This window comes from Rhinolophus sinicus, chromosome 6, assembly GCF_057876585.1.
Source record: "Rhinolophus sinicus isolate RSI-liver-muscle chromosome 6, RSI-T2T, whole genome shotgun sequence".
NCBI lineage: Eukaryota > Metazoa > Chordata > Mammalia > Chiroptera > Rhinolophidae > Rhinolophus > Rhinolophus sinicus.
In genome coordinates, this window is record NC_142506.1 from 69,014,888 (window position 1) to 69,032,281 (window position 17,394).

Consider the following 17,394-nt stretch of genomic DNA (forward strand, 5'->3'; position numbering starts at 1 on the left):
AGAGCAAACAGCCAGAGACAGAGATGCAGAGGGTTCTAGAAGGAAGCAGATGGGTCTGTCGGCAGTGCTTACCCTAGAAGCAAATGTGGGAGGGCCGCCAAGGGGCGTTCTTCCCTCCCCTTATAGTTTCATGGAATGTTTGAATCTTGACTAGAGCATGTATTACTTTCCTGATTTTTCTTTTCTTTTGTTTAAGAAAGAAAATACGCTCCCTCCAGTGGAGTCTCCAATCTTTAAATCCTCTAGCCAAGCTTCTCTGGTGATTTTAGGGTCACACTTTCTTACTATAGAGAAAGAATCTGTGACTTGGGAGGACTGTCCTTTGAGCAAAGAGGACCTGAGCGGTCTGAGGTGAAGTCCCCTCCCCTCCCTGTTTCGGCATCGGGCTTGCAAGGAGGGATTTCCTCGGGCGTGGGGGGCTACTGCAGTCCTTCTCTTTGCAAGGGCCCTTCTACAGAAGGACCTCGCTTACCAGCAGGTAAGCTCAGGTGGCAGGTTCAGTGCCACAGGCTTCCCCTGCCTTTGACCCAACGCCACTTGCTGTGAATACTATGTCTGCTTACCAGAGAGCTCATCCTGACCCAGAAAAGCCGCTAGAATTGGAAAGCTTTAATCAGCGCCATATTTCATAGTAATATAATCGAAATCGCTCTGCTCTCTCAGTGTGTGTGGAGTGGTCACTGCACAGCAGCAAGGCCAATGGGCAAACCGGCCCCCTATTCCCGGCATATGAACTAGAGCGAGGCCAGCTGGGGTCCGGGCCCAGACTCAGAAGGCTTGCGTGTCTGATTTTGGTTCCATGAGAGGAAACTCAAAATACATCAAAAAGAAATTTTCCAGATTCCAGCCAATTCACAGAAATCCTCTTCAGCCTCTGCAGTCCTCGCACACAGGCAAAGCTGATAAACAGGCCTGTGAACGGGCATGGGGATGTCGAGATGAATTCCTGCGGTCGGGTGCAGACACTTGGGGAGCAGTTTCCCGAAGCCCCAAGCTCAGTGGTGGGTTCTGAGACCCGAGTGCAGCCTGAAGACCTTTGTAGGGTCCAAAAGGAAGTCACAGACGTGGCGAAAGGCTTGTAAAGCAGGACCTTTGAAGCAAGGTTGTCGGAGACAGAGTTTGAGGAAATGTGCGATCACAGAGGAACCGGCAAACAGCAAGCAAGACCAGAACAAGAGGGTCGGGTGCAGTGGGAGAGGAGGCCGCATGGCTCACATGTTCAGAGGACACGTCCCGACCGTGACCTTGTTCTGACAACAAAGAGCCACAGAAAGGTGCCGGGTCCCAGCAACACCGAAGCGCAGGCTGTACCGAGCCGCTCAGTATGCGGACCAGGCGTCTTCGTAAAAAGACACAGGGACACGGGTTTGACAACAGCCGCTCCCAGACTCCGCACATCGGAGACTCCAAGCGGCGGCAGGAGGGTGAGACCGTTCCCAGGGCTGGTCCCGTGCGTGGCCACGCCTGAGGTGTGGGGCCCTGTGCGGTCCTTGGGGTTCCGAAGGAGGACCTGATCCCAGGGTGGGGGGTGAACTGTGTCAGCGGGAACGAGAAATGACAAGCCTAGGCTGCTCTGGGGAAGAGAAGCTCTTCCCGGCCTTGTTTTAAAATGTGGAAATGTAGGAAAGGGAGGGGCAACACCCACGGAGCACGTCCGAAAATGGACAAAGACGTGGCAGTTGGAAGAATGCAGGCTGTTTACAGGGAGGAGAAGTTGGTTTGTATAATTAGATCGAGCAAGAGTCACCTATCTTTGTAATGTATCTTTCTGTTGAGGAGATAGAACCTCTTTCCACATGAAGACAGTCTCTTCCTTCTATAACAGAATATTCCAAATGACAAGTCAGTTTACGTCACATGGAGTGACGTGCAGACCCGGCCTCACCCCCAAGCCGTGTCCCTCGGGCCAGTGTGCGCTGGACCGGCCGTTGCCCCGTCAGTGTGACCCAGTCCCGCCCGGGCGCCGGGCGCCGCCTAACCCTCTGTGTCCCGTCCTGCAGCTGGGATGAGAGCAGCTCCATCAGCAGCGGCCTCAGCGACGCCTCCGACAACCTCAGCTCGGAGGAGTTCAACGCCAGTTCCTCCCTCAACTCCCTGCCGACCACGCCCACCGCCTCTCGCAGGAACTCCACGATAGTGGTACGTGGCTTTGCAGACGCCCGGCCACCGTGTCACGGCGAGGCACGGGCCGCCGGAGCAGTGCCCATGGCGCTGGTTCCCACGTGGCTCGGCCAGTCCTCTTAGAGCTGGCGGGAGACCCCTGAGGCTCCAGCCAGGCACCTGACACATTAGCTCTTGTCCTGGTGGGTAGTGCCATGTCTGGTGCTCACACCACTTCCCGGGGTGGACTTCAGACTCTGGGCGGAGCAGGGCTAACCCCCGTCCCACCCGCGAGCGTCTTACACTGCTCCTCTCTGCAGCTGCGCACAGACTCGGAGAAGCGCTCGCTGGCAGAAAGCGGGTTGAGCTGGTTCAGTGAATCGGAGGAGAAGGCCCCCCAGAAGCTGGAGTACGACAGCGGGAGCCTGAAGATGGAGCCGGGGACTTCTAAGTGGCGGAGGGAGCGGCCTGAGAGCTGTGACGACGCATCCAAAGTCGGAGAACTGAAAAAGCCCATCAGCCTGGGACACCCGGGGTCCCTGAAGAAGGGCAAGAGCCCACCCGTGGCCGTCACTTCCCCCATCACTCACACGGCCCAGAGCGCCCTCAAAGTTGCAGGTGAGCCCGAGTGACGTAAGGGGCAGGGGCCAAGCTGTGTCTTCGGTTGCTCCTCCTCTGTGTTCCCTGACCCCGGGGTGACAGCACACGTTTACACACTGTTCTACACGCCTCCTCTGGTCTCCCAGCCGCCCCTTGACAGCAGTGCTGGGTTACCATGTCCGCCTCCTCTGTGGACATGAGAACCCGGAGGTTCAGTGCGAGCCCAGACCACACGCCTAAGACGGGCAGAGGAGGCAGGGGTGTCAGGGTCTGCGGCCTCAGACGCCCCATCTGGTTCTCCTCTCTCACTCACCAGACGTTTGGTTGTGTGTTCATCTTTCCAGACACTAGCTTGACATCCCAGGGATGTCACCCCTAAGAAAGTGGAGACATCAGACGTGTAGCTGTGTGTTGCTCCCAAAGGCCCCTGGGCAACTTCTCGCCCTCGTCAGTGATTCCCTCAGGTCTCCAGTCACCAGTGGTTATCGCTGTCTGGTTCATTTGCTTCCCTCCTCTCCTCCTTCCCAGACCAGTCATTACACGCGCTTCCTTCTTAATAATCTTTATGCTTCCTCTGCCGTTTGAACCAAAGTGGAATGTTCTACGCAGGAAGCAGGACACAACACAGAACAAAACAAAAACCCTAGGCCCCTCCCACCCAGGGTCCCTTCCCTCTGCCAAGAGATGTCACCAGCTTTTGTAGTGGCTGGCACGTAGGCCCCTAAAATCCTGTGACGCGCTGACACGTGGAGGGGGAGAAGGGATTGTCGCGTCACGGTGGCTGCAGCTTCTCTCTCCCCCATCCTGGCTCTTGCAGGCAAACCTGAAGGCAAAGCCGCAGACAAGGGCAAGCTGGCGGTAAGGAACACGGGGCTGCAGCGTTCCTCCTCTGATGCCGGCCGGGACCGCCTGGGCGATGCCAAGAAGCCGCCCTCGGGGATCGCCCGGCCCTCCACGTCGGGCTCTTTCGGCTACAAGAAGCCGCCTCCTGCCACGGGCACAGCCACCGTCATGCAGACTGGGGGTTCGGCCACGCTCGGCAAGATCCAGAAGTCCTCAGGCATCCCCGTGAAGCCAGTGAATGGCCGTAAGACCAGCCTAGACGTGTCTAACAGCGCAGAGCCCGGGTTCCTGGCCCCGGGAGCCCGCTCCACCATCCAGTACCGCAGCCTGCCGCGGCCGGCCAAGTCCAGCTCCATGAGCGTCACCGGCGGGCGGGGTGGGCCGCGCCCCGTCAGCAGCAGCATCGACCCCAGTCTGCTGGGTGCCAAGCAGGGCGGCCTCACGCCATCCCGACTGAAGGAGCCTTCCAAGGTGGCCAGCGGGCGCACCACGCCAGCCCCTGTCAACCAGACAGACCGGGAAAAGGAGAAGGCCAAAGCCAAGGCCGTGGGCCTGGACGCAGACAGCATTTCCCTGAAGAGCGTCGGCTCCCCGGAGACCACACCGAAGAACCCAGCTGGCCACCCCCCAGCCACCAAGCTGGCAGAGTTGCCACCAACCCCCGTCAGGTACCCACCACAGCGGCTTCCCCGTCTGTCTCCTCTGAGGTCCTTCCCCCTGCCCCTGCACTCCTCGGGCTTGTGACGGTGGCCCGTCCCTGGGCTCTGTAGTGTCACTTGAGCGCCCCTGCCTGCGGGTTCCTTCTCGTCCCACTTTCAAAACTGTTTCCCAAATTCACCAGTTTGGGCTGGTCCCAGACCCACGTTTACCTTCTTGAGCACTTGTACAGGTGGTTTCACTGCGTGCACACACATACACGCACGCACATACGCACACACGTGCACACACACACGCACATGTGTAGACCCGCCTGTGTGTCCCATACACCTGTGCTGTCCCCACTGCTAAGACTTGAAGGGGCCCCACGTCAGGTATCGGGTTTCCTTCCAACGTGTCTCACCATCACTGGGATAAGCCCCGGCGAGGCCGGGATCTCATCTGCCTCTTGATTCTCTCACTCTGCCGTTCTCAATAGTTTGTTCTCTCTTCACTTGTCTCAGGGCCGCAGCAAAGAGCTTTGTCAAGCCACCCTCACTAGCCAGCCTGGACAAGGTCAACTCCAATAGCCTGGACCTGCCATCGTCCAGTGACCCCCACGCTCCGAAGGGCCCGGATCTGCACACGGCCAGCTCGGCCACTGGGGGCCCTCTCTCTTCTTGCTTCACACCCAGTCCGGCCCCCATCCTCAATATCAATTCAGCCAGCTTCTCCCAGGGCCTGGAGCTCATGAGTGGCTTCAGCGTCCCAAAGGAGGCCCGCATGTACCCCAAACTCTCAGGCCTGCACCGGAGCATGGAGTCCCTCCAGATGCCAATGAGCCTGCCCAGTGCCTTCCCCAGCAGCACCCCCACCCCCACTCCACCTGCCCCACCGACCGCGCCCCCTGAGGAAGAGACAGAAGAGCTGACCTGGAGTGGAAGCCCCCGAGCTGGGCAGCTGGACAGGTGGGTGGACAGAGGCAGGGCTGGGCCCAAGTCTGACCCTGTGCCCGGCTCACACCAGCCTCAGTAACACGGCCCATACGCGATGGCCACCTCTGACTCGCCATATCTTTTAATACACAGTAAGCAGCTTCATTTGCTCCACAATTGCGCCAAACAGCCAGGATGTTTTTCGTCTGTTATTATCCTCACCTTATAAATAGAGAAACCAGTGCACAGAGGCTTTCAATGACTTAACCAAGATCGCATCACTGCTTTGACCCATCACCCGAAGCTTTTGCTTCCTAGTCCAAAATCATTTCTGTTAGATCAGGTCCTGGTTTCCACCGACCGTCATGTGACCTTCTCAATAGCTCTCTGCACTCTGATTCCCAATCAGAAAAGCATGCAACCTTTCAGATCAATTTCTCCAGTTGTGAGCCAAGAGGCTGCAGCTGTCTTCTGTGCTTTGTAGGGACAAAGGGGCCCACAGCCTGAGGTCCTGTGTTCAGGTGGTGCGTCCCTCGGACCTAGCGTCCCAAACTCTAGTTTCTAAGAGGGGCCCACACACTTCTTTTCTTTTTCCTCCACAGTAACCAGCGGGATCGGAACACTCTGCCCAAGAAAGGGCTCAGGTAACCCTGACACGTGCACGGGCTTTCCTTCCTACACCCAGGCTCTGGTCCGAGTGAAACCCGTCAGTGACCTCTCCCGGCCCCAGTCTTGACTTTGGTGCTCCTCGTATGAGTCACTGTATGTGGCTCCTGTCCGTCTCCCTCCCAGCAAGTGCCCTGCCCTCACTTCCACCTCAGTCTGCGTCACCCTCAGAGCCAGTGTTCTTTCTGGTGACAGAGGACAGACAAGTCTGCACACGGGAATCATGCCTCACCTGTGCCCACCTGTGCTGTCCCAGCCCTGGCCAAATGTCCTGTCTGTAGTTTTCCTCCCTCTACGTCTAAGGGAGATCAGGGGCCTCTGGTTGTCCAGAAGGGGAGAGGGGGGCACAGTGAGTCCTCCACTGTTACTGTAGCATTGAGCCCCCAGTCAGGTGACTCCTGCTGCCTGAGAGCCACATACGGGATCAGAAAGCTCTGTCCTGCGGTCCAGGGACACCTTCCAGTGCCTCCTCTGTCACCTCAGCCCCCACCTCGGGGACCCCGCAGAGGGTCCTGCTAGACCTGCAGCCCCCCTCGTGGTCTGGGAGAGAACCCCGAGTTGCCACTGCTCCCCTCCTGGGGCGTCCCCGTCGGCTCCTCCTCTTCTTTCTCCTGCGTCAGGATCTGCTCTCCATCCAGACCTGATACCACTTGGTGGTTGCCCAGACTGAGCACTGCTGCCTCCGACAGGTACCAGCTCCAGTCCCAGGAGGACGGCAAGGAGAGGCGCCACTCCCACACCATCGGGGGGCTGCCCGAGTCGGACGACCAGTCAGAGCTGCCTTCGCCCCCTGCGCTCCCCATGTCCTTGAGTGCGAAAGGCCAGCTTACCAACATAGGTCAGTGTCGTCGGTCACCCACGGTGGCACGGGGTGAAGCAGGCCTCACCGAGCCAGCTGGGCTTGGGGTTTCGTCTCCTATTTGACTCGCACTGTATTGGGTTGCCACGTGGTGCCTCAGTTAACCTATCCAAATAAGACTGAAGGCAAAGCGCTCCGAGCCCCTGAGCACATGGTGTGGGACCCTAGCATTGGAGGGTCTGAACGAAGGCGTGGGAAAGCTATAAATCCAGGCTTCTGGCAGTGACTGCTGGAGAGGGGCCCACACCCAGCGCTGCCGGGAGGGAGGAGGTGAGGGGTTGCCTGCTGAGGATGGGGTCTGCCCTCAACCCAGAAAAGCCCAGACTCCCCCGTGCGGGGCGGTGCCAGGGCCCTCCTAGTCCTGCAGGCTCAGCAGTGTGACTCGCCGTGGCCACACCTTTTCCAAAGGCTGAGGAGAAGGGCTAGAAAACAAGGAAGGGCCTCTGAGTCAGAGGCAGGGCGGGGGAGACGCCCAGGTGTGCAGGCCTGGAGGGCACCAGCCTGGTCTGGAAGCAGCGGGCGTGATGAGTTCACTGGGCCTTCAGGACAGTGCCTGGGGCAGGCCGTTTGCTGGCTGAGTCTCTGGATGCATGTCCTTTCCAGCCAAGTGAAGAAAGCAGTGAGGACAGAATGAGGACCCGTCACGTCCCGTGGGGTGACTGCGGGAGACTTGGGGTAAACTAGGAATCAGGATACTTTGCCCAGAGAAGGGAACGGCTCTGAAGGAAAGGTCCTCTGCTCCCTGAAGGGCCATTCCATGGTGGACAGGGCCTCCACTGAGGGCCGAGCGAGAGGAAACGCATGTGCGTGCGGGACGAGGGGCTGGGTGAAGTGATGACAGCCTGTCCTCGGGAAGGCCGGCAGGCACATGTGCAGTCCTGCCCTGCACAGGTGCCTATGGACACACTAGCATCCACCTGCCCGGCTGGCGCAGGAGAACAGCCCAGGGCTGCCTGTGGTTGCTTGTGAGGCTGTCACCCGGCAGGGGCAGCAGGGGGCGGGCTCTGCAGGCTGCAGGGGCCGGCCCAGCCCGACCTGACTTCACCCAGGGCAATGTTGGGCCCAGCGGGCCTTGGCTGCTTGCTGCTTAGAGTGGGCAGCAACCCGGAGCGACACTGCTGGGTAGGGAGCGCCTCCCGCCCTCCCGCAACGCCGAGCCCTCTTCTCTAGCTGGCTCTTCCCATCATTTGGAGCTGACTTTGGTCTGAATCCCCTTCCGGCCACCTGCCAGGCGTGTTGTAGCGAACCAAACTGCAAGAGCCCATGTTCATTGGCACATCCGGGCAACGGGAAGGTTTCGGGAAAACTGTACCCCTTCCCCCAGCCCATCCTTCGAGAGCGACACAGGACTGAGGGAAAGCCTGTCCAGGGGCAGCGCTGCTCACCCTTCATTCCAGACGGCAGGGCCCTCCTCCATCTGGGCTCGTGGCCCCGGAGACCCCTCCTGGCCCCACCTGCTGGCACGCCGCCCGCCCCCCCCTTCCTCTCCTGTCCCCTCTCTCCTGCTGCTCCACTCCCCAAGGGCCCGGAGCACTGGTGACCCTGCCTCTTCTCCTGCCCCGTCCTTCTCCTGTCCCCTTCCCTCTGTCCTTCCAGTGAGTCCCACTGCGGCCACCACGCCAAGAATCACTCGCTCCAACAGCATCCCCACCCACGAGGCGGCCTTCGAGCTGTACAGCGGCTCCCAAATGGGGAGCACCCTGTCCCTGGCCGAGAGACCCAAGGGGATGATTCGGTCAGGATCCTTCCGAGACCCCACGGACGACGGTGAGACTTCACGCAGCGCGGTTCACGCTCATCCCAGCCCTGCTGGGCCCTCACCCACCACCTCCACGACCACCACGCACACATGACTCCCAGGACATCACGTCGGGCCATCTGTCTTTCTTCCCATGCCTTTGAAGGGTCTGGGGGCCCAGAAACCTTGGCTGTACCATGTGGCCTGGGGCTGGGGGGGACGTGAGCGTGGAAGGGCTCAGCGTGCCCTCAGAGTTTCCTGAGAAGCGGGGCTTCCTCCTCGTTCCAGCAGCTGCCTCCCCTCCCCAGTGTCTCGAGTGCATGGGACACACAGGGACACAATGGCAGCTCTTAGATCCTTTCAAAGAACCAGGCACTTCCTTCCTCTTCCAAGTCCATTCTGAAGGTCGGCCTCAGGCAGGGCCCTGTGGTGTCGTGATCTGGGTGCATGGTCAGCGGGAGGCCTGGCCTTGGGGGAGACGAGACTCCGCCACTGTCTCCGGACGCCCACACCGGCGTCAGGCTTGCGACCTGTCGGGGGGCTCGACTGAGTGGTCAGACCGAGGGTTTTACAGGGTTTCTTCGTCTAGTGGTCCCCAGGATCTCAGCGTGTTCCCAGCTCTGAGACAAGGGGGCAGAGTCGCAGGGTTTGTTCTGAGCAGCTTTGGCGAGAATGCACTTTCCTGACTGGGAAGATGAGACAACACCGCTGCCACCACTCTCTCCCTCAGCCCGGCGCCCTGCCACCCCAGACCTCGCAGGCTGGACAGAGGCCCACCTGCTCTGGGCGGCAGTGATGCCGGCAGGGTGCCCGTCCTGTTCTTTCCATTTGCGCGAGAGGCTTCAAGGACCAGAGCCCACACTCGCACCTGGGGCTCTTCCCGGAAACCCCTCCGTCCCCGGGGCCTGTGGTAACTCTGTGTTCTGTTCTCTTCCAGTCCACGGCTCGGTGCTGTCTCTGGCGTCCAGTGCATCATCCACCTACTCCTCAGTAAGAACAAGCCCCCCACCCCCACCCCCTGCCCTGCCCCTAGAGCCTCCTTCAGCTGGGGGACTGACTGGGGTGGGCGCCTAGAGCTGGGAGCCCCCGGCAGACGCTTCACTTCCTCCCTGGTCTTTCTGGCCTCACCACCAGTCCCTGAGCAACTCTGGTGCCTTTCGTTGCCTCATTTGAAAAACGGAGAATCCCCTCGTCACAGACCTGTTCTGTGCCGTGGGAGTGGGACACATTTATGGCAAGGAGATAGGCAGGTGTCCAGGTCCCCGGGAGCCTAACCACGCCCAGAGTTGACCAGGGGATCACGTGGACCCACACCCGGGCACTGCACTTGGCTGTGGGGTCACCTTCATTCTTAGACTTGCCCTGCCCCTAATTTGTTCGCCCTCCAGGTGGGCTGCAGGAAGGGTTAGTCTTTAGATCAGCGGTGTCAAAACTTTTTTAAACGTTTTTCACCAAGGGCCACAGGCGGTAAAATACACAAACAGCTGGGCCACTCACTCGAGGTGAAGTACGTATTGCCTCACCTGGCTTATTTAAGTAAACTAAATATATTTTTGGAATTTGCTGCGGGCCAATTAACAATGGATTGCGGGCCGCAGTTTGGACACCCCTGCTTTAGATGAACCAAAGTTTCATTTCCCAGGCTTCTTGACAGTGACAAAGCTGGCTGGGGAGGAGCTCCAGAGGAATCTTTCCTTGAAGCCCCCGTCCTGTGACAAGCCAGGGCCAGGACAGTTCAACCTGTCACCCCCTCAGTCGCGCTCCCCCAACTCCTATGCCCTGCTCGGGGGCCTGGCTCCCTCACCTGCAGTAACACCTCCTTTCTCTCCCTTTCTCCTCCTGCTCCCTGCTGCAGGCTGAGGAGAGGATGCAGTCCGAGGTAGGGCGCCACGCCTTCGTCTCTGCTCGCGAATGCCACTGCGCCCACTTTCCTCCCACACCTGACACTTCTGCTGTGTGACTTTGTGTCTGTCTTCTCACAGCAAATCCGGAAGCTTCGGAGGGAACTGGAGTCATCGCAGGAGAAAGTGGCCACCCTGACGTCTCAGCTTTCTGCCAACGTGAGTGCTATGAAGCCGGGGACACCAGGCGGTCATTGGGCGTCAGCTTAGATAGGTTCAGCCAAAGGAGGACAGTTGTCCCGTGAGGGACCGCAGGTGTGGACACCAAGGGCAAGGGAGCGGAGGGCTGGGGTTTGGCCTCCCCTGTCGGAGTCTCGATTTTTATAAAGACCTGTTTTGCCCCCGGCCTAACCAGTGGGTGTGGGTGCGTTACCGGCCGCTGGTCTTTGAACGCCCTGGAGAAAGAAAGGACTGTCAGTGGTTGCGTGTGCAGGTGGAAACAGCCTTGCACTGGCTGTGGACAGAAATTGCCACGGATTATATCACAGAGCCCTCAAAGCCTGTCACTGCCCGGGTGTGTGGGGGGGTCGTGCCTTTGCTCCCACCCCAGCTGGGCAGGCACAGAGCTGGCCATTAGCATTCTGTCCGGTGGCCGTGACACTTCGGAACCCAGCTTCATTCTCATCGTCACCTCCAGCGGCCTCTTCCGTCTCCATGGGCAGCTGGCAGAGATGCCCTGACCCAGAATTCTGTACCCTCAACCTGTCCTCAGGCCACCCATTGAGAACAAGCTTCTTTCATCCTGGGCCTTGGTTTTCCTACCCCGTGAGATGGGGAGAAATGCAGCCAGCCCTCCACCCGGGTGGAGTCATCTGTCCCCTGTGGCCAGGCTGCACACAGAGGACACAGAGCCGTTCTCCCCCAAACGCCGTAAACAACAGCTGAGCGGACATGGAGGGCTGTTCCAAGTGATTGCACAAAAGTCACTGTGTCTCCAGTTTCCGCAGCGGTTTTGGGTTTGTCTTTCCCTTCCTCTCTGGGGAACCCAGCTGTCTGGCCTGGGGTCTTCCCTTGGAAGCCGGCAGGAGACTCTCCACCAAGATCTCGCCTGTTTCTGACGTGTTTCAACAGCGGCTCTCTCTCACTGGCTGTTCTCTTTATTCTCTTCTCCCACAACCTTGATCCAGACGTTGCTTGTTCAGAGCTCATTTCAAGCACTTCTCCACTCGTGGGACCCATAAGAATTGTAATAGAAACAAGAACCTCGTACCCACCCACACAGCAGTGGCCTGGATCAGGTCCCACACTCCCCAGAAAACCCACGTTGGGGAGATGGCGGGGGAGAGGCACCGGGAAGCAGAGAGCATTAGTGAGACACTCATTGCACCGCAGTCTGTCAGCCATCGCGCTGACGAGGCTGGTGGGAGCCACGAAGATGAATGGAGAGTGTGATTGCTCTTAGAACAGGAAGTTTTTGGCTAGGACAGAACAAACCAAACACCCAGACATGACAGTTCTGAATTTTCGAGGCAGATTTTTGCTGAGCTCACAGCGCTGCCTCAAGCAGGAGACGCACTGCCAGGACTCGGGGAGGGTCCCGCAGCTCTCTGCAGGACCCCAGTTCCGGACCAAGTTTTTGTCCTGTTCATGAGCTTCCCAGCTGCCCGAGCTGGGGGCACCCAGACCACTGACCCTCCCAAATGCACTGCCACTTAGCCCTGGGGTCGCACAGGCACCCTAGTGAGGGGGAGGGTTCAGGAAGGTTCAGAGGAGTGACAGGAAATGGGAGAGGAGGGGGAGCCCCAGTGAGAAGAGGCAAGTGCAGGAGCACATGAGAAGGCGGGGTTCTCGCTGAAGCCAAGGGTGCAGGAGTCCCCTCTGCTCCAGCTGGAAGGAACCTGCCAGGTCACGGCAGCAGTGCCACGCAGGCTCACAGGACAGGGCTGCCTGCAGCGCACGTGACAGTAGCCTCCAGGTGTGTTCCAAGGGCACAGAGAGAACCACGGTGGACCCAACCGGAGGGACAGTGTTAGCCGACAGGAAGCGCTGAGAGCGTGTCAGACGTGAGAACACATGGGAGCCCTGCCACTGCCTCTGGGGACACCAGTTGCTCACGTGCCTCCACTGGGGGCTATTTCTCTGTCCCCAAGTGTTCCCCTCTCTAGACCTGGCCTCATTCCCTTCCCCTTTCTATACATCCTGCTGCCGGTTCGGGCCACGCGCTGGGTGGCCTTGGCAGCACCTTTCCAGGCCGGGCCGCCTCTTACCTGCACCCTTCCGTCGTCATGAAACAGACCTGACATCTAGTGGCCAAGCTGTGGAATTTCCCTGCGGTGTCCTCAGCTCTCTAGCTCTGCCAAGAGCCTGAAACCAGAAACAAGGAGTGGCAGGGACGGCTTAAGGATGGAGGACCACCTGGAAGCAGAAGAGGGAAGACATGCCAGTTTCTCCTGGGACCCGTGGGGGCCAGTCTGCTGGACAGCACAGGAGTTAAACCAAGATGACGGAACGGCCTTGGGGGGTGTGGCCTCCCCCAGAGCAGAGGGACAGTCCCGCCTCTGGTAAATGACAGGTGCCAGTCCCAAGTCTCCACAGCCTCCAAAACGCTGCCCGGCCCTCACGCTCTCTGTACCACATCGACTCTGGAAGCCAGTCCCACCGGAAGCTGTGTGATCATACCTGCCCACGCAGGGAGATCAGTGTTTCAAAGTCACCGAGAGGCCTGTCGGCACCGCCCAGCACTTGGGCAGGAGATGAGCTGACGGAGCTTCCCGGTCGGTCCTGTCCTGGCCCGAGCCTCAGGCAGCTGAGGGATGTCCTTGTGTTCGTTTCAGGCTAATCTCGTGGCAGCTTTTGAACAGAGCCTGGTGAACATGACATCCCGCCTCCGGCACCTGGCAGAGACGGCCGAGGAGAAGGTGAGGGGCATGGGCCTGGCACGTGAGGGAGGGTTCCTGCACAGAGGCCGAGGCCGTCCTCTCTCCCGAGCACCTGACTGCCAGCTTCTCCCTCCCTTTCTCAACCTGGATTCTCAACCTGCCCCTGATGCAGTTGTCCCCATTCCCTGCCCTTCTGTATCCTGGCTGCTAGAATCCCAGAGCCTGGTGGCACGGAGCAGCTGCTCCGTCCCAACCGATGGCTCTGTTTTCACTCCCCTCCTAGGACACTGAACTGCTGGATTTGCGAGAAACCATAGACTTTCTGAAGAAAAAGAACTCAGAGGCCCAAGCAGTCATTCAGGGAGCCCTTAATGCCTCAGAAAGCACGTCCACAGGTAGGACCCAGCCACGGGTCATGGGGCGGCGGGGACGGGGTGAGAGGAAGACTTTGCAGATTTTTACCTGTGCCCGGTGTGCCAGGTCCCACGTCCACTTTCTGGAAGGTGAGGGCCCTTTGGCGCCCATCAGAGTGATGCTGCAGACCGGTCAGTGAGGAGTGCCAGGGCCATGCCCTCCCATCCCTGGGTCAGGGACAGTGAGGTGACCTGCAGTGCACTTGAGGCCAGAGCCAGGGCCGTCCGAGATGGTCATTAAACAGGACCTTACTCTTACGGAACAAAAGGTGCTCTCCCCCTTCGATGGAGCACCCGTGCCGGATGGTGTTTACCCAAAGGAGCTGAATGAATTGTTATGTCCCCACAAAAACCTGCACACGATGTTTACTGCAGCTTTGTTCGTAATTGCCACAACCTGGGAGCAGCCAAGACCCCTTCAGTTAGTGAACAGATGTGTCAGCTGTGCTCTAGCCAGGCAATGAAACGTCCCTTGGCACTAAGAAGCAATGAGCGATTACGCTATGAAAGATACTGAGTCTAAATGCATGTTACTAAGAGAAGAAAACCAACCGGAAAAGGTGACGTGCTGTGTGGCTCCAATTCTACGACGTTCTGGAAGAAACAAGACTGTGGAGACAGCAAAGGGATCAGTGGCTGCCAGGGTGGGGGTGGGGGCGGGGTGAGTACGGGGACACAGGATTCAGGGCAGTGAGGTGACACTAGTGGGGGTGCCTGTCATTACACATCTGCCCAGCGCTGGATGCACAACACGAGCGGAGCCTCACGTGGCCTGGGTGACAATGATGTGTCACGTGGGTTCCTCAGCTGTGACATGTGTACCCTCTAGTGAGGCTGGGGGGGGGTGGACAAGGGGCATATGGGAACCCTGTTCCCTCTTAATTCTGCTGTGAGCCTGCACCTGCTCTGAAAAATGAAGTCTAACAAGCAGCACTTCACATTTTCACATAAACCTGTTGTGTGCACTCATGTATGTATAGTCCGGTGTGCGTGCTCACATGTATGTGTATCTAGTATGTGCACACACGTGTATATAATCTGGTTTGATCCTCACGCCAGTTCTCCAAGGGGATGAGGCAGAGGTCACATGTCATCACATGGGCTCAGATGACAAGCTCGCTTTGCTAGAGCGAGTCAAGACAAGCGGTGGTCTGGTGCCACAGAGGCTCCATCAGGCCCTCGGGCAGCTGGCCGGTCCGTGTCCGCGTCCCTGGCCAGTTTTGTGTTTCAGTCCACGGTCTGCAAGCGCCAGCTTTGCTCACGTTACCAAGGCCGTCCTTCCCCCGGGCTGTCCGCTCCAGCACTTCATACTCACCCATCCTATTTCTTTCCTTCCCTTATGTTGGAGGTGCTGCCCCATCTGGCCAAGAGGGACCCTTATCTGATGCTTTGGGGTGGTCCCCCTAACAGCTAGCCCCCGACACACACACACACACTCCACACCCACTCACCTCCCACACACTCACCACACACACACACACTCTCTCACACACTCTCACACTCGCCCCTCCATTTCCACAGCTTTGACCTCTTCTCTTCTCACACCCTCCCCACTGCTTATAATGCTTCTAAAGGCTTTTATCTTAACAGAGAAGAAAGATGGATCCACCTGTGTCCTTTCTCATTATAATCTTGTCTCCTTCCTTACTTCACGGGCACACTTACCTTCCCACCCGCCGTCACACCTCACCCCACTATAATTTTGCTTCTGTCACCGTCACCCTACCAAAACTGCTTTCACTAAAATCAGCAATGACCCCCATTTTTCCAAAATCGAACTTACAGAGTTTAGGACCTATTTTACGTGGCCTCTGTAAAATGGAGCTAGCACCTCACCCGAATTTGTTGTGTTAAATCAGAGAATGCATGTTACCATTCACCACAGTGCCCGGCACTCACTAGGTGCTCAGGACAGTAGGCCCGCCCTCCCACCCACCCCCACAGACCGGCAGCACCTCAGGATTCCCAAGACCCGGCCCTCCCTTCGCTGAATTCCTCCCCTGCCTGAGTCATCATTCTCATCTCGCTCTCTTCCTGCAACTCTGATTCCTCTGTGCTTCAAAGAATACTATCCATAAACTGAAAAGACAACCCAAAGAATGCAAATCATATGTTGGGTAAGGGTCTAGCATCCAGAATATATGAAAAACTCAACAGTAAAAAAGCACATAACCTGATTTTTAAAATAGGCCACAGGTCTGAATAGGCATTTCTCCATGAAGACGTAGAAATGGCCAGTAAGCACATGAAAAGATGCCCAGTGTACCCTTAGCTAGCCAGGAAATTCCCATTAAACCCCAGTAAGGTGCCACTTCACACTCACTGGGAAGGCGGCAGCGGGAAAGCACAGTGGCCAGAGCTGGGAGGATGTGGACAGAGGGAACCTGCCTACCTTGCTGGCGGGAATGCAAAATGCTGCAGCGATTTTGGAAAACTTGGCAGCTGCTCAGAAAGTTAAGCGTGGACTTCCCCTGTCAGCTGGGAATGCCACACCGGGGTAGACGAGCCCGTCTCAGACACATGTGTTTCTCCTTCTAGACTGGGAGCTTCTTGGGAACCGGGCTGATTGCTTCTTATTTTTCACCTTTGACTTTTTTTTTTATGTTGAGTCATGAGTCATGATTGACACTCAGTAATGTTTGTTGAAAGAAAGACCCACAAAACGAGTGAAGTGGCCCCGGAGCTGCCTGGCTCCCTGCGCCCCCCATCTCTAACCCCCCCCCCCCCCGTGTGTTCCTCGCTTGTCCTCGGCCCCTAGAGCTGCGGATCAAGAGGCAGAATTCCTCAGATAGTATCTCGAGTCTCCACAGCATCACCAGCCACTCCAGTGTTGGCAGCGGCAAGGACGCTGATGCGAAGAAGAAGAAGAAGAAGAGCTGGGTAGGTGACGCTGACGGGAGGGGCTGCGTAGAGCCACGTCCACCTCAGCACAGGAAGCGGGCTTCCCGGACGCGCCGAGATGCAGGCCCTCCGACCCTAAGCCCCAGCCGATGTCTGCTCTGCTCAGAGCAAGGTCCGCTGTCCTCTCCTTTCCCCAGCCATTCCCCACCGGTCCCAACACACCCCTCCAACCCCACACACGTACCCCCTGGGGCTCTCCCTGCCGAGTAGGTCAGATGTGTTTGGCAACAGAAGGAAACATCCGGAGGGGATGTCCGACCAGTCCCCTTCCCCAGCCTCCCGCCCCCACGCCCTTCTCCATTCGGGGACGATTCTGTGCACAAAGCATCGGGGGCTCCTGGAAGCCACTTCTTCAGGTTTCTGGAGAGGTATTTGGGGAACACTTCAGATTGCTTCCAAGGAACCTGTATGTCACCTCTGGCCCAGAGGCAGTGGGGAGTTTACTTTTCCAGATAACCCTACACTGACTTGGATGCCCCTTCCAACATCCTTTCAGCGGATGGGTCTGACACACTTTTAGCCCCCGGCCACCTGTGGGAAGGAGAGGACCCCGAAAGGAGACTGTGGCTCTTTGTCCCTGTTCAGTGAGACTGGCCCTCAGACCCCTGTATAGTGCAGACAGGTACCAGCTGTGTGACATGAGTGATTAAGTGTTGCTTCTTTTTTTCTCCCCTTCAAAATGCTGACTTCAATCCCCATTTTTTTCCAGGTCTATGAGGTAAGAGTTCCTCTCCCCGTTTTCTCTTTCCCTTTGCCACACCTTTCCCATTTCCAGAGCAGCCCCCTCCCCCTAAAAAAAGAACTGACATTCATAAAACTAACCATGACGATCACCCCTGAGTTCCCAAGTCACTCCACTGCATGCCCCCCAACCCCCACCTCGTGAGGACAGGGGAGGGGCCTGGTTGAGGCCAAATGGGAGAGTCAGACGAAATCCTAGCCTGGCCCCACCTCCTTTGTTGCAAAATGGGCCTGATACAGAA

General features: G+C 58.0%; 1 protein-coding gene across 6 annotated transcripts in view; it reads left to right on the forward strand.

Moving 5' to 3' along the window:
* NAV1 (neuron navigator 1) overlaps positions 1 to 17,394 on the forward strand; it is a 182,018-nt gene that overhangs the window by 154,113 nt on the left and 10,511 nt on the right. For 3 of the 6 annotated variants that reach the window (XM_019750858.3, XM_088799194.1, XM_074317117.2), the window contains 13 exons: positions 2,001 to 2,139; positions 2,421 to 2,718; positions 3,518 to 4,211; positions 4,704 to 5,147; positions 5,717 to 5,758; positions 6,470 to 6,618; positions 8,236 to 8,406; positions 9,315 to 9,367; positions 10,233 to 10,256; positions 10,360 to 10,437; positions 13,053 to 13,136; positions 13,381 to 13,492; positions 16,269 to 16,390. In XM_019750858.3, the coding sequence (XP_019606417.3) occupies positions 2,001 to 2,139; positions 2,421 to 2,718; positions 3,518 to 4,211; positions 4,704 to 5,147; positions 5,717 to 5,758; positions 6,470 to 6,618; positions 8,236 to 8,406; positions 9,315 to 9,367; positions 10,233 to 10,256; positions 10,360 to 10,437; positions 13,053 to 13,136; positions 13,381 to 13,492; positions 16,269 to 16,390 (2,410 nt within the window). The remainder of the gene's footprint in view (positions 1 to 2,000; positions 2,140 to 2,420; positions 2,719 to 3,517; positions 4,212 to 4,703; positions 5,148 to 5,716; positions 5,759 to 6,469; positions 6,619 to 8,235; positions 8,407 to 9,314; positions 9,368 to 10,232; positions 10,257 to 10,359; positions 10,438 to 13,052; positions 13,137 to 13,380; positions 13,493 to 16,268; positions 16,391 to 17,394) is intronic. The other 3 variants (XM_088799192.1, XM_088799191.1, XM_088799193.1) reach the window with 3 other exon arrangements.